The 20,466-nt window shown below is 38.8% G+C and overlaps 1 protein-coding gene and 1 long non-coding RNA gene across 7 annotated transcripts in view; one reads left to right on the plus strand and one right to left on the minus strand.

The window, feature by feature from the left end:
* Positions 1-9,075, minus strand: part of HECTD1 (HECT domain E3 ubiquitin protein ligase 1) — a 93,717-nt gene extending 84,642 nt beyond the window's left edge. For 2 of the 6 annotated variants that reach the window (XM_040476861.1, XM_040476859.1), the window contains exons 1-2: positions 8,651-9,073; positions 7,029-7,189 (exon numbers count right to left, since the gene is read on the minus strand). In XM_040476861.1, the coding sequence (XP_040332795.1) occupies positions 7,029-7,168 (140 nt within the window). In that variant the 5' untranslated portion in view covers positions 7,169-7,189; positions 8,651-9,073. Of the gene's footprint in view, positions 1-7,028; positions 7,301-8,650 lie in introns of all 6 variants that reach the window. The other 4 variants (XM_040476863.1, XM_040476860.1, XM_040476862.1 and 1 more) reach the window with 4 other exon arrangements.
* Positions 9,076-9,127: 52 nt separating this feature from the next.
* LOC121031620 (uncharacterized) lies at positions 9,128-16,606 on the plus strand. Its single transcript, XR_005790806.1, has 3 exons — positions 9,128-9,659; positions 14,265-14,334; positions 16,576-16,606. It is a non-coding gene; the product is annotated as an uncharacterized LOC121031620 (long non-coding RNA).
* The last annotated feature ends 3,860 nt before the right edge of the window (positions 16,607-20,466 follow it).

Genomic DNA, 20,466 nt, shown 5'->3' on the forward strand with positions numbered 1-20,466 from the left:
CAAGCACAACATGAATAATTTCTTCAGTTTCTCAGTATCTGGATATTAGCTATTGTATGCCAGGCACTATGCTTAGCAACAGAAAAACAAAAGTAGTAGTTATATTATGTATCTAGTACTGTAGGAACACAGGAGATGTCTTTGAAATCAACATTTAAATTCTGTCCATTAGGTAAAGACCCAGAAGATTTTGTAAAAGTGAGTGATACAATCAAATCAGTATTTTAAGACCCTTTACACCTCAAAAAGTTGGGGGAAAAGACCATGAATATTTTAAGACTATAACTCGGTACAGTCAGCTTGGAGACAGGGATATCTGTTATGAAGCTACTAGCACTATATGAGCATAATAATTTCCCCATACCAATCCGAGGTATTGTCACTCTTTTTAGTCTCCTACTCCAGGGAGAAAACAGATGTCATCAGACAGAAATCCCTTCAGCTTTTTACCATCAAACCTAAAACATCTGCATTTAATCTCTCCATCTTCCCTGCTTTACAACAAGAACACATAAAATCTCTCTCTCCAACAGTGAGAGCTTTGCTACTAAACTAAGATGTTCTGATCAACAGCTTCAGCATTATCTGGCAGCATACTAGGAATGCAGACTATCAGGTAGCACACCAGACCAAATGAATCATAACTTGCAATTTAACAAGATCCCCAGATGATTCACATCATGCACAATGAAGTTTAAAAAGCACCAGTCTTAACAGAAGCTGATTTTCTCCCAGTTTCTCAGAATCCTAAACACTATAGATATTCCATTCTCTCTCCTACCTCTATAACCTTTAAAAGACAAAACCCTACACCCCCATTCCAATCTAATTTTTCAAAAACCTTTTCCACACTCCCCATCTCTATTTCTTCATATCCTACTTCTGGACCAATTCAAATCTGCCCCTTATCACCCTCCATTCAGCTCTCATTAAGATCAATGATCTTAGGGGGTGTCTGCGTGGCTCAGTCGGTTAAGCGTCCAACTCGACCTCAGCTCAGGTCATGATCTCTCAGTTCTTGAATTCAAGCCCCACGTTGGGCTCCGTGCTGGCACTGAGGAGCCCTCTTGGGATGCTGTCACTCCCTCTCTCTGCCCCTCCCCCACTCATGCCCATACTCTCTCAAAATAAATAAAGAAAAACAAAAGATCAATGCCCTTGAGAATGAGGCTAAAGGACACCTTTCAGTCTTCACCCTACTTGACCTCTCACCACAATTAAACACAATTGTCCTTTCTCTTTTTGAATCACTTTCCTCCTGTGTTGACATGTATACTAACGATGCAAAAGCAATGGTGGATGAAACTGCTGGTGCTTCAGCATGAATCAAGGCCAGGGGTACTAAACTGTACTACTACTAACTGGATTCTTCACTGCCAAACTCTAGCATGGGGGGAGGGAGGAGCCAATTTCACTACAGAATAACCTTGATGAAGCAAAAATAATTATTTTACTGTAACTCAACCCTCGAATACCTATTTTTTTTAATATCCTACATCAGAAAATGGAAGTGTAAAGCACTTCTGCATCCTGAAGAATGATGGTTGTGTCAAAGGAAAGCACTGTTATAGAGCTGAACTAGACACTTTTTTCATGCAACACCATGTTTACTTGAAAGAACTTCTGACAAACCATGATTATTCAGACTTGGATATCTGGCAAACATTTTCTTAAAACTTAACGAAGTAAATAAGCCTTCCACTTCAAGGAAAACAACTGACAGTATTTATCGCCAATGATAACATTAAAGCTCTCAAGCAAAAATAACAATTTTGGAAAACTTGTATCTGCCACCATGAACTGGACAGCTTCCCAATATTGAAACTTTTCTGATATCAGTATTCACATTAAACAAATGTGAGTTTGTGATACTGTAGAATGACATATGTTAACATTAGGAATATCTGTACAGCTCAGTAAATCAATGATCAGTGCACAATTGTACAAGCATAAAAAAGGGTACAGAGTATAAAAAGTTCACTGACATGATTCAGAATCCACATTGTAACTAACCCTTAAGAAACTATCACTTGTCCAGTTTTGTATGGTATCAAAGAAGAATACCCATAATTATATTTAAAAAATCATTACAACATTCCTCCCTTTGCCAACTACATCTATGGAGGATTTTTTTTTTCATACATTTCAATCAAAATACAATGCAACAGACTGAATGCAGAGGCAGATATGAGAATCCAGCCAAATCCAAACTCATGTTCTTAGCCCCTCAAAATTCTTCCAGTGTTCTCTCTCAATGAATGGCACCATCATCCATTATAACCTGAATATTCCAGATACCTCCTTTCTCACTCTCATATACAATCATTCGACAAGTTCTATTTTACCTCCTGAATCTATCTCAAATCTATCCACTTCTTTTTATTTCTGTTACTACAAACCTCTCTCTCTGGATAATAATCTACCAAGTCTACAAGCATTTGTTCTTTCTGTCCTCTCCACCTATCTACTTTTGTTAGAGTAGTTAATGTTTTTGAAAGACAAACATAATCACATCAGTCACTCTTACAGTACTCCACAGTCTTCTACAGTACTTTTATCTCTTAAGATAAAACCAAAAGCTTTTCTTGTCATATATACAAGACTCCATCCCATCTAGCCTCTACCTTCTACAGAGCACTCTGCAACCTTTCCTTGTCCCAGTGACAGTAGTTTTCTCTAAGTTACTCAATCACATCATACTTAGCCACTTCAAATTCTTCACACATCGCCTCTTTGAACACCTTTCTACCTCACCTCTTCATACTTTATCCCAAAAACTTATTCATCCTTCATATCTCTAGGAAAAACCACTTCCTCAAAGAAGGCCACAGTGACCATTCCCACCCCTCCAGGTCATGTGTGTTCTACATACGGTCATAGCACCCTAACCTTTTCCTTCATCGCACTTATCACAATTTATAACCACAATTTTACTTCTATAATTACTTAATATCTGCCTTCCCTATTAGACTAGTAGGCACCATAAGAGCAGAGACTCTATCTGTTTTGGTCATCACCATATCTCTAACATCTGACATAAAGTAGGAAGACAATTTATAAGGTTAAACCTTTGTCACTGTTGTAAGTATTTTTTATTTTTTCCTGTAAATACACAAGAGAAGGTTTTTACCACTGTATTCAACCACTTTGGAATCCAGACTCGAGAGAGTCTTCTTTGGGATCTCACCCAAAGAATACACTAGGAAAATCTTTAATAGTGGTTGCCTTTGAACTGATTAGTCAGAAACAGGAGAGCAAGAGACTTTGTACTCTGTATCCTTTCATGCCCTCATAATTAACTAAGATGATTATTTTTTAAAAAAGAGCCTTCTGGTACCTAAAAGTAGTACCCCTAATATTTCATTTTCTAGATCTTCTGGGGAAATCTTAGATTCCACCCTGAAAAGACAACTTTTCAATTATACTGTCTGAAAATATAGTAGGCAGGATCTACGAGAAGCCAGGATGCATCTACTTATAATAGTATGTACAATAATCATCCATTTTAATGTGAATGCAAAATCATTTGTAATTCATTTAATTCTTATTAAATTTGTAACATATTAAATTTAACTCACTAACCACAAATGAAAGCAAAAACTAACCCCAAACTTGAATTTTACTCTCTAGGGCATAACCTTATAAGTTCAGGCATTACTAAGAAACATCACAGTTTCACAGAAAATATATATTCATTAACTTCAAAAAGACAGTCAAAACTGGTACAAAAAATGGAGAGCCATGTAAAATCTAAATTAAAAAAAAAGACTTAACATCCGCCTTTTTTGACTAAACAGACATATAACTATTAATATCTGAACATATATTTACTCAATGTAACTAAGGACTCTTTGCTAGTATCTTATGAATTCAAGTTGGTATGGGAGATTTTCACCAATATTCAAAATATGCGTATCATCTTGTTTTTCCCTACCTTATTTGTTGACTGTTGCAAAGAATTTAAAAAGGCTCTCCAAAATCAATCACTTTTACAAAATAAAGTCCCAAAATGAAATTCAAAATTAGAAATTTAATATTAGTATGCAGCCCACTTTAACCAAAACACTTCTCACATACATTCTTTCATTTAATCCTCACAAAGAGCCTACAATAAAGAAGATAACTGCTATTTTATAGAGAAAGAAAGGCTCTCAAAAGCTAAATGACATGTAGCTGATCAAGAATCCAAGAATCTGAACTCAGATCTCTGATGCCACAGCCCATTCTTTCCATCTCACTATGGGGCCTCTCTGGTTTAAATTTTCCTTATGACAAGAAAAATCTGACTAAAGAACAAAGAGAGCAAACTAAGTTTTGTTTCTTTTTTTAATTGTCACAAATTTAATCAAACATCCATTTTTAGGTAGACAAATGACTGTTATGCCACATGAAACAGGGATAACCATTCCAATTTGAAATAGTCTTGTATCTTTACTAAGTAAATAAAAAATATAAGTCACATCGACTTTAATTTCATCTTTCTTAAAATTACATTGTATCAAATATAAAAGTCTAGAAGGGAAAATGGAAAAAATAACAATTATGTTACGATGGTAGAATTTTATATAGGGATGAGTTTTATATTTTAAAAATGTCCTTAAAAATTGTTCTTATATGGTAACACTTTTTTTAATGCCATTACAAATTACTATACATTAGTACCTAAGAGAAGATGCAAAACAACTGTTAATTTGACTAGCAAGTGTAACTTTTTTTTTTTTTTTAATTTTTTTGAACGTGTATTTTTGAGAGAGACAGTGTGAGCAGGGGAACCGGCCAAAGAGAGGGAGACAAAGAATCCAAAGCAGGTTCTAGACTCTGAGCTGTCAGCACAGAGCGCGACGTGGGGCTCGAACTCACAAGCCCTGAGCCAAAGTTGGACATTTAACTGACTAAGCCACCCAGACACCCACAAGTATAACTTTTTAAAATACCAAAAGTGGGGCCCCTGGGCAGATCAGTCGGCTAAGTGTCCAACTCTTGATTTCAGCTCAGGTCATGATCTCATGGTTGTGGGATCCAGCCCTCTGTCAGGCTCCATACTGAACATGGAGCCTGCGTGGCATTCTCTCTCCCACCCTCTCTCTCAAAATAAATAAACTTTAAAAAAAATTTTTTTTTTTTAGGGGCACCAGGGTGGCTCAGTTGGTTAAGTGTCCAACTCTTAGTTTAGGCTCAGGTCATGATCTCACAGTTCATGAGTTCAAGCCCCACATCAGGATCCACACTGTAAGTGCTTAGAATTCTCTCTCTCTCTCTCTGTCCCTCCCCAATTGTGCTGTCTCTGTCTCTCTCAAAATAAATAAAAAAGAAAAGAAAAAGAAAAATTAAAAACAAAAAAATTTTTTAATAAAATACCAAAAGTAATTCTCAAGTTAATAAAGACCTTCTAGGGGCGCCTGGGTGGCGCAGTCGATTAAGCGTCCGACTTCAGCCAGGTCACGATCTCGCGGTCGGTGAGTTCGAGCCCCGCGTCGGGCTCTGGGCTGATGGCTCAGAGCCTGGAGCCTGTTTCCGATTCTGTGTCTCCCTCTCTCTCTGCCCCTCCCCCGTTCATGCTCTGTCTCTCTCTGTCCCAAAAATAAATAAACGTTGAAAAAAAAAATTAAAAAAAAAAAATATCCAATAAAGACCTTCTAATGAAATCTATGAATATTCAAAATTCTACTTCACTTTACCATGAATCCTGCTAAAACAAGTGTCAACAGGAGGGCTAAATTATTATAAAGTTTGTTAATAACAAAAACTAGTTGACATAAATTGGCCATTAACAAACTGTGATTTTGAAACTTTGTTTATAAGGGTTTTTATCTTAAGATTTTTATCATTTTAATCAGATTTACAACCAAAAGTTATTTTTGTTTATTAATTCATCTTATTCATTCAAAATTGAAAACAATTAAAAATACTTTGTCAATTTAGTAATAAGAGCCTTTATTGCCATCCAAAGAAATTAAAATAATTATACCAAGTTTTAAGTCAACATCTAAAACATTTTCTAATTTCTTCAAACTAGCATTAAAACAAATACAGAAAACAACTGAGTTTTCATTTACTAACTACTGGAATTCAAAATTGTAATTAATTAATATAAAATAAACAATAAAAACCAAATGTGTTCAGCATTCAGAAGAATGGTTAATCTAACTGGGCAAGTATCACACGAGGGAAAAAAACAACATTTATAGCCAATCTAGTAATGAATTCTCTTTTACATTTCTGCACTAATTCTACATTAAAACCTCTGAATAAAACTGTTTAAACTCTCTAAAATTTCAAAATCTGTTTCTACCATTCCAAAAATATGCTATAAGAGTAACGTCCAATTTAAACCCTCCAAACTGAAATTTACAAAGCAATCATTTGCTTTAACAAAAGTACAATGTCATATAATACTAATGAAGAAAGGGGAGATTGGAAACTAAGTTCATTATCTTTTCTATTTCCTTATTTATTTCAAGGTAATTTCTTGGTACAGAAATAGGTACCTTTAAAGAAGTATTTGTATTTTCTCAGTTCATAACGTATTTTGAAAATGAATCAAGTTACAATTAGTTTTCCCTAATTCCTATTCATTCAACAAACACATTTGTGTCATGACAATGATCATTACAGGAATTTCTTCACTTACTAATTTTTATTTCTCAGAAATAAAATGTAAAACTGCAGAAACTTCTAAAAAGTTAACTTTAAAAAAAATTTTTTTTCAACGTTTTTATTTATTTTTGGGACAGAGAGAGACAGAGCATGAATGGGGGAAGGGCAGAGAGAGAGGGAGACACAGAATCGGAAACAGGCTCCAGGCTCTGAGCCATCAGCCCAGAGCCCGCCGCGGGGCTCGAACTCACTGACCGTGAGATCGTGACCTGGCTGAAGTCGGACGCTTAACCGACTGCGCCACCCAGGCACCCCTAAAAAGTTAACTTTAAAACTCACTAGAGAAAATTCTATGCAAAGTGAAGTCAGCAAATGGTTGAAAACAGATGTCACCAGAGCAACTCCAAAAGATGATGAAGGGATGTACTTACGTTTCAAAACAACGATCCACGTTGTCAGACATCAAAAGCAGCATGCATAGCTGTTCAAGGGCTATTAGCTGCATGTCCCTTTCATCTCCCTGTCCCATCTGTAGCCATTCCAACAATGTATCAGGATCCACATCTGCCATGGTTTTTTAAAAGCCTCTTTGCTTAAATTAAAAAAGTAAAAGGAAAATTCCTTTAAATATCCAGGACAGATCAGCTTGGGTTAAAATTTTTTTTTTCTTTTATATCAGCTAGAACCAAATGTTCCTGGTGTCCTAGGAATTAGAAAAGACTCATAAGTATGTTTGGAGAAAGTACTTTAAAGCAGTTTTTCCACTTCCCTTATTCCTCAGGTTTAATGTTTATATATCATACTAAATAAAAACCAGTTTTGCACAAGAGTATAAGGGTAGGTAGTTTCTACTTAACTGGAAACCAGAGCTGTCTTTGTCAAACACAGTCAAACAAGCTTCAGATCCCACTACTGCTATCACCCAACGTCTGTGCCAAAAGGCAAAGAACACCTTCCTAAAGGTTCTTTTTTTTTTTTTTCCAGCAAACTTCTTCCCCCCTCCTCCACCCAAAACTGATCTTCAGATAAGGGTTAGATTCAGTATTTTGAGGAGGCTCTAAACACTTTGATCCAATCCCCCTCTAAAAAAAGTTTCTGCTTTAAGATTATCTCCAATTTCACAAATTCTGCTGACTTCCTAATTTACTTACTGCTTCTTAAGATGTCCACATACGAACAATAATTAGATACAAGATGTATCTATGAATAAAGGCTTGGTTAAGAGTTCTGGCAGTCCTGGCAACTATTCTTAAAAGTTTAAAAAAGAAATGCTAAAAGTAAATGCAATGGACTAACACCTTACGGATCAGAATACAAGCCAATCTACGGTCCTCTTTCCCCATCCCCACAGAATGGGGCAGTTGGCTTAAAAACAAAACAAAACAAAACAAAACAAAAACAAAAACACGAAATAAGAGAAGCAGCCCCAAAAGGCAAGTCATTACAAAAGCCCGTAGGCGCCCTGACGGGACGACAGCTTTGGGTCCCACGTACGCCAGCTGCAGGTGTGTGAATCCAACCGCGGATCACGGTGGGCACCCAACGGCGGCGACCAGCAGGAATGACCCAATACTCCGGGCCCAGCCGAGCCCCGCGCCGGGAGGCGCAGGCACCTGGCTCTGGTTTCTTGGCACCAAACCCCGCTAAGTTAGCTACCTGTGTCTAGGAGGGGGAAGTTCAGGAGGAGAAGCAGCAAGCCTCCAGTGCCCAGAACAGGCCGCCGGGCCGAACAGGGCGGCGGGTCTCTCGGGAGCTGAGCCCGGAACTCCATGGCTCCGGGGGACGTCCCTGGCCGACCCGGCGGCGAACCCTTCTCAAGGGCAAGGGGGGCCCGCCGCGGGCTCCGGCTCCGGCAAGCCGGGCCCCGCCGCGGGCAGGGCCGAGGGACGGGAACAAAGGGGCTAAGCGGGTAAGCCCGCAGCAGCCCGGCCGACCTCAACTGGGGCTGGGGTCTCACTCCCGGGACGCCGCCGGGCATCCCGGATCCCGGCCCCCAGGCTGGCCCTTCCGACCGCGTAAGGCACTCCCGCCTCCCTATCCTTTAAGCTCTTACCCGGGCTTGTCGTCCCAAACCGCTCCCGTCCAGCTCCAAGCAGGCCGCGGGCAGAGCCAGGCCCGGCCGCGGCCCTCGAGTTACCAGGAAGCCGCAGGCCGCGCAGGTCGAGCCGGGCAAGCGGCACAGGAAAAGCCGCGCCTCGTCCCTCCCCTTCCTCCGTGGGGACCTGGAGACAGGGAAGCGAGAGGTTCCCCCGACCGGCTGCAACCAGCGCACGTCCGGTCCCCGGCACGCGGCTCCTCAGGCCTGAAGCTCAGAGGCTCGCGCGGTGCTGCCGGCGGCGGGGGGAGGCCGCGTCCATCGCGATCCCGGAGGGGTAAGGGAGGAGGGTCGAACGAGAGCGGGGCGGGGAAGCTGCGGAGGGCAGCCGAGCTCGGCGGAGGCGGAGCAAATCGACCCTCCCGGCAGCGGCCCCGCAGGCCGCCACGTGGGGCGCTGCGGAGACCTGTCGGCCGGCGGCGCAGCAGCGCCAACCTGGGGCGCCGGGCGACCGGACGCGTGGCCGCCACTACCGAGACGGTCTGGCCCCGCGGGCCTCGGACTCCCTTATCAGGAGTCGCTTTTCGGTCGTATGCCTTGGCCCCTTTACGCTTCGCTGGCAATGCGAGCACGCTCCCAGCACCCCCGCACACTGGTGCACGCACGCTCAGCTTGTTTTGCACCGTGCCTACACACTTAGCGTGCTCCTGCTGTTAGGCCCCCACCCTGCACGTCATAGCGGTGGCCCAACCTGTCCTTGCCTAGTCTCCGGCCCGGCGGCCGGCACTCCGACGCGAGCTCCCCTCCTCCCCGCCCAGCAGCCCTACTCGCGCGCGGAAGTGCGTCGCAGGAGGAAAAGCACCCTCCCCCCCACCCGGTGTCCTGGGAGGCGAACCCCCTGCAGTTCACGAGAAAGAAAACCTTTCACCATAACCCTGAGCAGAAAATATTTTCAAGTATTATCTCCATCCCACTGATAAGAGAACTGAGCTGCAAAAAGCGTGAATTCAGGCTCAGTGGCGTCCCGGTAAGCAGCGCAGCTGAGAGTGTGCTTTTGACTGTCCTTTCTGTGGGTTGTGGTCTCAAGTACATCCGTGGTTATTCCTTTCAAACGTTTTGTTTTACACGCTTTGAAAATAAAATCCGCTTGCTTCTAAGACGTACTTGGAGATTTTTAGGATGTAGTTAATTGGAAATGTAAATATAGCTGTTTTTAATAAAGAAACGAACCCCTTGGTTTGTGAGATAAGCAAACCCATACCTCGGACACTCTCACTGTACTTTCCCCTTTTCATCTTTTAAACAAAAATGAATATTACATGATAGAATTTGTGTCCCTTTAAGCAACCTGCATATGCTTAGCCAGTATTTTGGAAATTACAGATTTTCACTTCAAACATATATAGGCACGTGTCCCACTGTCGCAGGTAATGATCCCTAGGTCTCCTGTTAACAGTTCAAATCAAGAGAAAAGGGTAGAGGATTCCACTATCTTGTCACAACTACAACACATACAGAAAATTCTTTGGTAGCTATAAACATGATTTGGAGCTACCAGGAAAATCTTCAAGGAGGAAGTAGCATTCTTTCTGTACCTTGAAGAATGGGTGGAATATAGACAGTGCAAGGGAGGGGGAAGAAAACAAGCAAAGCCTGGTATCTTCTGACAAAGGAAAGAGGGACAGTGCCCCGAGCAAAGAATCTGCATTAAACAATGAAGGGGAGAGAAGGTAGGGACTAAAGTAAGTAGGGCCTCGAATGCCAGATGCAGAATTTAAGCTTAGGTGAGTAGCAGGTTTTGGATTAGAACACTGTCTAGAAGAATTAGGTCTTAGAAAGATTGATAGAATGGCTTAAAAGGAGCTACCTAGATAAGAAAATTAGCTGGGAGGTTGCTGAAATCCTCCATAGGTGGAGGGAGAAAGGGCCTAGTTATTGGCAATAATAAAGAGCTAGGGGCGCCTGGGTGGGCTCAGTCGGTTGAGCGTCCGATTTCGGCTCAGGTCATGATCTCACAGCTCGTGAGTTCGAGCCCCACGTCGGGCTCTGTGCTGACAGCTCAGAGCCTGGAGCCTGCTTCTGCTTCTGTGTCTCCTTCTCTCTCTGCCCTAAACCACTCGCAGTCTGTCTCTGTCAAAAATAAATAAACATCAAAAAGAAATTTTTTTTTAAAGAATAAAGAGCTAAATCTAAAAAATATTTTTATTTTTTAAAAAGATATATCAGAATTTAAATGATTGACTTCATTTCGGTTTTTTTGTTGTTTTTTTTTTAACCTGCAGAGAGAGCACTTGGAAGCTAGGAAAATGATTATGCTATTAACAGAAAATAGAAAAGTTACAAGAGGGGCACCTGGATGGCTCATTTGGTTAAGCATCAGACTCTTGGTTTGGGCTCAGATCATGATCTCACCAGTTAGTGAGTTTGAGCCCAGTATCCAGCTCTGCACTGACAATGCAGAGCTGCTTGGGATTCTCTCTCTCTGCCCCTTGAGCTCTCTCTCTTTCTCTCTTTCTCTCTTTCAATATAAAAAAATTAAAACTTAAAAAAAATGAAAAGTTGGAAGAGACTACTCTTTACTAAATTTTTTTTTAAGATTTTATTTTTTTTTAAGTAATCTCTACACCCAATGTGGGGCTCGAACTTACAACCCAGAGATCAAGAGTTGCATGCTCTACTTATTAAGCCAGCTAAGTGCCCCCACTTTACTGAAATTTTAAGGTATTTTCCCTTATTCCTTTACCATCTTTATTCACACCATCTACTTCTACCCCAAAATGAATGACTGAGGTATGCTTTAAAGAAACCTTATCCAAAAAGTACTGTGACTTTTATTGTAATTATTATTTTAAATTCAAATGTGAACAAGAACATTAAAGTAAAAGAATAAAGCCCTGAAGAAAACAGAAGATCTTGTGATGGCAACTGACCGTACTTGAATATATGTCCCAAGAAACCAAGATATGTTTACCTGGTAATATTTCACCTTGGTGTCAAAATATAAGAATAATGGCCATTGGGAATTGCTATGTGCCAGGCACAGTGAGTCACAGACCTCATCTTCAATAAACTATAAATCTAGGGGAGGGTAGATGTGAACACAGTTCCCTTGTCTGCCTCTGTGGTAGTGCTTATCACATAATATTGTCAAGTACACTGAGAACATCAAGGAGGTAATGGTATCTCAGAAGGCTTCATAAATGATGTGTGAACTAGATCTCAGATGTTGAGTTAGAGCTGGCCAGACATTAGGAAGACCATGTGGAGAGGCATAAAAGTGTGAAGAATGCTCCTCACCTTTTGGCATAGGCCCCACTTCTATGAAATATCTTCAGAATATACACAGTTACTGGGATCCATTCACAGGTTCAGAAAGGAAATTCTCATCATTCAAATTTAAACTCTTATACCACCAACTGACATTACTATGAATTTATTTTTAAAATAAGTCTTATCTTATGAAAAACACAGTTATATGCCATTACATATTTTATATATCAAAAGCATCAATAGATGTAAACATTTCAAACAGGCTACAAATAAGATAACTGGGCATTTCTTCAACTATTAACTGGAAATGGGAGTGTCCCTGGCTTCTCTCAACTTTTGAAAGGCTGCAACTATGAAGGAGTGTAGCCATTTGGGAACAGTAGAAAATTAAGTTTGGCTGGAACCTAGAATAAAGTTAGTGGCCAGAAGAGGACATTGAGGTTAATTGGAATTCATTTTCTAAAGGTCTTAAAACACCATGCTAAGGAGTCTGAAGTTTGTTCTTTGGGCAATGGGGAGCCCTTGAACATTTTAAACAAAGGAGTACTATGATATGATGCAGGTTTTAGGATTATTAGCCACCCTTAAGCTAAAATTGGTTTCCATAAGGGCACCTGGCTGATTCAGTCAGTAAAGCATGCGACTCAATCTCAGGGTCTTGAGTTCAAACCCCACTTTGGGCATATTGCTTACTTGAGAAAATTTTAAAAATTAAAAAACATAAAATTGATTTGTATAAAGGTTTACAGTTAGCAAAAGACTAAAAAATATTTAATCTTCCTATATTATTTTAATATATTTGAAAAATGACCTAACAGAATTAGCACAAGTATTTTCTTTATATTACAAACAAGAAAAAATTCAGAGAAATTAGGTGACTTGCTCAAGGTCTCACAACTAGTAAAGGACAGGTCTAGTTCTCAAACATAGGCCTTCAACTCTGACTCTTAAGAGTGTAAAGGAATATCAGGGCACCTGAGTGGCTTAGTCGGGTAAGCATCCGACTTTGGCTCAGGTCATGATCTCATACCTTCCCTCTACCTTTCCTCATACTGAAAAACAAAACAAAACAAAACAAAACAATGTAGCAGTCTGTGCCATCCCTGACTTGTTATCCAGATTCTTCTATAATATTTCCAGTGTTGGGAAATTATTACTTTATGAGGCACTGCATTTTACTTTGATCTACTAGCTCCAATTATTAAAAGACTGTATGGTAAAAAAGGTTATACATTAGAGTTGGCCAAGCAGTGTGTGAAACCTAGTTCCCATTTTACTAGCTTGGTGAACTTGGTAAATTATTTAAGCCTTCCAGACCTCAGTTTCTTCATATATAAAATAGGATAGCCACAGCTACCTAATCAGATGGATATGAGAAGAATTGAAGAATGGGGCACCTAGGTGACTCAGCTGGTTAAATGGCTCAGATCGTGTTATCAACGGTTCATGCGTTTGAGCCCTTCATCGGGCTCTCTACTCTCAGTGCCCATCCTGCTTCGGATCCTCTGTCTCCCCCTCTTTCTGCCCCTCCCCACATGCTCTCTCTCTCAAAAATAAATAAACATTTTAAAAAACTTTTTTTTAAATAAATGAAGGAGGTTATATATGCAAAGAACCTAGGCCAGTAGTTCTGAACCTTAGCTGCACATTAGATTCACTTGGGGAACTTTTTTTTTTTAACTTTTTTTTAAAATACACTATTTTTTCAGATCCATTTTAAGCTCACAGCACAATTGAGCAGAAAGTACTGTTTCCATATACCTCCTACCTCTATACCCACACAACCTTCCTATCAAAATCCTCACTATCAAAATAATTATATTTATTACAATTAATGAATCTGCATTGCCACATCATTATCACTCAAAGTCCATGTTTTATGTTGGGATTCACTCGTGGTGTTGTACATTCTATAGGTTTTGACAATGAAATGCATCATGACACATTTTCATCATTATAGTATCATACATTATAGTTTCACTGCCCTAAAAATCACCTGTGTTCCATCTATTCATCCCTCCCTCCTCAGTAGCCCTGGCAACCACAAATCTTTTTACTGTGTCTATAGTTTTGCCTTTTTCAGAACGTTGGAATAGTTGGAATCATATAGCATGTAGCCTTTTGGGACTGGCTTCTTTCACTTAGTAATATGCATTTTCCCTTAGTAATGTGCATTTAAGGTTCTTCCATGTCTTTTCATGGTTTAATAGCTCATTTCTTTTAGGACTGAATAATATTCTGTTGTCTGAATGTACCATATTAATCTATCCACCCACTGAAGGACATCTTGGATGCTTCCAAATTTTGTCAATAGGAATAAAGCTGCTGTAAACATCCATGTGTAATTTTTTTTCATGTGCAGGCTTTTCTGTGGACATAAGCTTTCAACTCATTCGAGTAAATACCAAGGAGCGTGATTTCTAGATCATATGGTAAGAATATGTTTAGTTTTATTAAGTACCAAAGTGTCTTCCAAAGTAGCTGTACCATTTTTGCATTCCCATAAACAATAAATGAGAGTTCCTGCTGCTCCACATTCTCATCAGCATTTGGTATTATCATTGTTTCGGATGTTGCCCATTCTAATAGGTATATAGTGGTATCATATTGTTGGTTTATTTTGCAATTCCCAGAGTGCCTGGCTTGTTCAGTTGGTAGAGTATGCAACTCTTGATCTCAGGGTCAGGAGTTAAAGCCCCACATTGGGCGTGGAGCCTACTTAAACAAACAAACAAACAACTAATAATAATAATTTGCAGTTCCCTAATGACATCATATTGGGCATCTTTTCATATACTTATTTGCCACATGCGTATCTTCTTTGGTGAGGTGTCTGTTTGGATCTGTGGCCCATTTTCAAATTGGATTATTCATTTACTCATTGTTGAATTTTAAGAGTTCTTGGGGGCATCTGGCTGACTGAGTTGGTGGAGCATGCAACTCTTGATCTCAGGATTGTGGGTTCTAGCCCCATGTTGGCTATAAATATTACTTAAAAATAGAATCTTTACCAAAAAAAAAAATTAAATTAAATTAAATTAAATTAAATTAAATTAAATTAAATTAATAAATAAAATGTCAGATACCCAGGCCATATCTCAGACCGCATCAGTCAGAATCTCTGAAGGTAAGGTTTAACCATCAGTACTTTTTAAAGTGTAGTAAGAGACTCTAGTGTGTAGCCAAGGCTTAGAGCCATTGGCCTAAGTCAATACAATAATAACAACATTTAAGTATAATTATAGTAATTCTTATTACTATTGCAGCTAGATTTTATTGGACACTTACCATGTTCTAACACTTTTCTAAATGCATTACAAGTATTACTTCATTATGGGTATTAACTACTTTGACCTACTATCTGTGTGACCTTGGTCTTTCTGAGCTTTGTGTTACTGATCTGTAAAGACCAAGATGATGATAGAAAGTAACGCCTCATTGAATAATTATATTAAACAAGATGATGCATATAAAATGCATATCATGTGTTAAATACTCAAAAGTGCCAGCTACTAATATTATTGTATTACTGGTTCTGCTCTCTTATGTGGTATGCTAGGTCTGCTCCCTCTTTCATAAGATAGGTCATGAAACAATTGAAGACAACAGTCATGTTCCCATGTCCTCTCTTCTCCAGGCAAAGCAAGTCCAGTCCCCTTGACTGCTTTACCCTCCTTAGGTATGTTCCAGCTTCCCCATGTTCATTAACTGATCCCTAAGCCAAAAACAGTGCTTCACATGAGGAAAGACCAGAACAAAGGAGTGCAGTCTTTGTTGCATTGGTTTGGGAGGGTGGTAATCACATCCCTCTTCTGGCTCACACAGAGTTTGCAGTAAGCTAAAGTTGTAATGCCTTGCTCCCTCAACTTCCAAGGCAGCTTTCCTTCTTCACTCTTTTGAGTAGATATTTTTGACCTTACTATTTAGACTTATTAAAATCATTTTGCTCGTTCTGTCACAGTGCTGCCTTCTGTGGCAATCTTTTTGAATCCTGATCAAATATGACAATGTATCATCCATACCCCCAGACTCTTTATTAGTAGTCAGTTAGGTAAAGGTGTTGGACAGAACATGGCCAAAACGAAGGCTCTGGCATATTATAAACCTTTCACCAGGGTTTATTGGTGAAATAAACCTTACTTATCCATTTACTTATTTATTTCTCCATTAAGTAACATCCTCTGGATATAGTTGTTTAGGCAACTATGACTTTATCTTATGACTTTGCCTAACAACATAATCACCTGACCCACTTTTCTCCTTCTTGGCAATAAGAATTTTAATATACTTTCATTTAAAAAGTGACAATATTGGGGCGCCTGGGTGTCTCATTTAAGCGGCCAACTCTTGATTTCAGTTCAGGTCATGATCTCACAGTTGTGGGATTGAGCACCACATTGGGCTCAGTGCCAAGTGTGGAGCCTGCTTTGGATTCTCTCTCTCTCTCTCTCTGCTCATGCTGGCTCTCTCACAATTAATAAATAAACTTAAATAAAAATAAAAAGTGACAATATTGAAAAAATGAAAACCAAAATTGAATTTTGTAGTATAAGATGAACATATTTGTATGTAAGAATTTAAAGGAAATCATTTCAAATACCCTTTTTTAAATTAAAAAAAAAATTAATTAATTAATTAACTAATTAATTTTGAGAGAGAGGGAGCATGAACAGGAGAGAGGCAGAGAGAGAGAGAGAGAGAGAGAGAGAGAGAGAGAGAATCCCAAGCTGGCTCCACACATCAGCACACATTAGCACAAATATGGGTCTCAAACCCAGGAGCCATGATATCATGATCTGAGCCGAAACCAAGAGTCCAACACTTAACTGACTGACTCATCCAGGCACCCCATCAAATACCTTCTTGAAATTGACTTGCTTCTACTGTGGCCCCTGAATAATAACATTTGAGGAAGTTGGATGAAGAATATATATAGGAACTCTTATTTTATTTGTAACTTTTTTTATGTTCAAACTTATTTCAAAATTAAAAGTTAAAAAACAAAACAATAAGATTAGCTTGAACTGATGAATTCTTAGTAATGCTATCTACTAGGAATCACTCTTCTAAAGATTTCAAAAATGATGTATTTAAAAATAAATTATAGAATTTTGACAATTTGTTACAAGATTCACCATATCCAATATATATTCCTTGGTTGTGAAGACAAAAAAACAAATTATAGTTGTAAAAGTTGTATGCTTTATGTTACTAGATAGCTTGTTCTTGCTCCAAAGCTAAAAAAAACTCTTCTGTAATTTGCTATTTGTCAAGATCCTGTATCCTTCATCTTGAGAAAAATTATTCTTTCCAATAAATAGTTTATTATTTTTCTTTAGCATACTTGGATGCATAATAGTTACTTTACAGGTTTAGTTAGAGGAAAAGCAGGATCTGATTTACAAAAATTCATTCAATAGAAAACTTTCAAGGACCTAACTTTTGTAAAGAATTATATTCTCTAATTATAGGTTTCAAAATGTATATTAGCGGAAAACCTTATATAAGTTGTATACATTTGAAGTTTGTCCTTCTGGATATTTGCCATTAAGGGATTATTGTTAATCATTTTTATTTTATCTATGATAATGGTATAATAGTATATTTTTGTAAAAAGAGTCCTTATCACTTAGCAAGGCATATGAAAACATTTACAGATGAAATGATATGACAACTAGGATTTGCTTCAAAATAATTTGAGGGACACCTGGCTGGCTCAGTTGACAGAGCATCTAATTCTTTATCTTGGTCATAAGTTCAAGCCCCACCATGGGCATAGATCATTTACTTTAAAAAAATAAATAAATAAGAGACACCTGGGGAGATCAGTTGGTTAAGAATTCAACTCTTGGGGCGCCTGGGTGGCGCAGTCGGTTAAGCGTCCGACTTCAGCCAGGTCACGATCTCGCGGTCCGTGGGCTCGAGCCCCGCGTCGGGCTCTGGGCTGATGGCTCAGAGCCTGGACCCTGTTTCCGATTCTGTGTCTCCCTCTCTCTCTGCCCCGCCCCCGTTCATGCTCTGCCTCTCTCTGTCCCAAAAATAAATAAACGTTGAAAAAAAAAAATTAAAAAAAAAAAAAAGAATCCAACTCTTGATTTCTGCTCAGGTCATGATCTCATGGTTCATGATTTCAAGCCCCACAATGGACTCCATCCTGAGAGTGTAGAGCCTCCTTGAGATTCTCTCTCTCTCCCTCTCTCTGTGCCCTTCCTGTGGTTCCTCTCTCAAAACAAGTAAAATAAACTTTTAAAAAATAATAATAAATAAATGAAATAAATAAGTAAATAAATAAATTAATTAATTAATTAAATTAAATGAAATCTTTAAAAAAATAATTTGAGGGCATAGGGGGTAGAGTTAGATGAAACACATTTGGCCATACATTGAGGATAACTACTGAATCTGGATAATAGGTATACATGGCAGTTCATTTCATTTTTTTTTATGTTTATTTATTTTTGAGAGAGAGAGAAAGAGACAGAGTGTGAGCAGGGGAGGGGCAGAGAGAGAGGGAGACACAGAATTTGAAGCAGGCCCAAGCTCTAAGCTGTCAGCACAGAGCCTGACACAGGGCCCAAACTCAGGAACCGTGAGATCATGACCTGAGCCAAAGTCAGATGCTTAACTGGCTGAGCCACCCAGACACCCAAAATATGACAAATATTTTAAACTATAATAGCAAGTTACTAAATCACAAACACATTACAATCCCATTTTCTTGTATTTGTTTGTTTGTCCTTGGTAATCTTTTTTTTTTTTATCTTTAATTTTAATTCCAGTATAGTTAACATACAGTGTTATATTTGTTTCGGGTGTACAGTATAGTGACTTAATTCTATACAATTCTCAGTGCTCATTGTGATAAGTGTACTCTTTAATCCCCATCACCTATTTCACCCATCCCCACACCTACCTCCCCTCTGGTAACCATCTGTTTATTCTCTTTAGTTAAGAGTCTGTTTCTTGGTTTGTCTCTCTCTCTTTTTTTCATTTGCTTGTTTGTTTTGTTTCTTAAAATTCCACATATGAGGGAAATCATACAGTATTTGTCTTTCTCTGACTGACTTATTTCACTTAGGGTTATATTGTCTAGCTCTATCCATGTTGTTGCAAATGGCAAGATTTCATCCTTTTTTATGGCTAGGGAATATCCATTGAATATATATACCACATCTTCTTTATCCAGCTATCATTGGACATTTGAGCTGCTGCCATAGTTTGGCTATTGTAAATAATGCTACAATAAACATAGGGGTGCATATATTCTTTCATAGTGTTTTCATATTCATTGGGTAACTACCCAATAGTGCAATTACTGGATTGTAGCATAGTTGTATTTTTAATGTTTTGAGGAACCTCCATACTGTTTTCCACAGTGGCTGCAGTAGTTTGCATTCCCACCAACAGTGCATGAGTGTTCCTTTTTCTCCACATTTTTGACAACACTTGTTGTTTCTGGTGTTGTTTTTTTAATGTTTATTCATTTCTTTTGAGAGAGAGAAAGAGCAAGAGAGTGTGTGTGCGCATGTAGGGGAGGGGTAGAGAGAGAGGGAGAGAGAGAATCCTAAGCAGGCTCCACGCTCAGTGCAAGATAGGGCTCAATCTGACAAATTGTGAAATCAGGACCTGAGCTAAAATCAAGAGTTGGACACTTAACTGACTGAGTCACCCAGATACCACTGTTTCTTGTGTTTTTTATTTTAACCATCCTGAGAGGTATGAGGTGATATCTCGTGGTAGTTTTGATTTGCATTCTCCTGATGACAAGTGATGTTGACCATCTTTTCATGTGTCAGTTGGCCATCTACATGTCTTTGCAAAATTGTTCATATTTTCTCTAAATTTTTTAATTATTTGTTTTTTTGGTGTTGGATTGTGTAAGTTCTTTATATATTTTGGATAGTAACCCTTTATTAGATATGTCATTTGCAAATTTATTCTTCCATTAGGTAGGTTGCATTTTGGTTTATTTAATTATTTCCTTTGCTGTGCAGAAGTTTTTATTTTGATGTAGTCCTGGTAGTGTATTTTTGGTTTTGTTTCCCTTGCCTCAGGAGACATAGCTACGAAAATGTTGCTGTGGTCGATGTCAAAGAAATTACTGCCTGTGTTCTCTTCTAGGATTTTTATGATTTCAGGTCTCACATTTACATCTCTAATCCATTTTGAGTTTATTTTTGTGTATGGTGTAAGAAAGTGGTTGAGTTTCATTCTTTTGCATGTAGTTGTACAGTTTTCCCAACATTATTTGTTGAAGACACTGCCTTTTCCCATTATATATTCTTGCCTCATTTATCAAAGATTAAGTGACCATATAATCATGGGTTTGTTTCTGGGTTTTCTATCCTGTTCCATTGATTGGTGTGTCTACTTTTGCGCCAGTATCATACTATCTTGTTTACTATAGCTTTGTAGTATACCTTAAAATCTGGAATTTTGATACCCCCAGTTTTTGTGGGTTTTTTTCAAGATTGCTTTGACTATTTGGGGCCTTTTGTGGTGCCATACAAGTTTTAGGATTACTTGTTCTAGTTCTATGGAAAACACTGTTGGTATTTTATAAG

The sequence above is a fragment of the Herpailurus yagouaroundi genome, unplaced genomic scaffold (genome assembly GCF_014898765.1).
Source record: "Herpailurus yagouaroundi ecotype Mexico unplaced genomic scaffold, PumYag 141, whole genome shotgun sequence".
Taxonomy (NCBI): domain Eukaryota; kingdom Metazoa; phylum Chordata; class Mammalia; order Carnivora; family Felidae; genus Herpailurus; species Herpailurus yagouaroundi.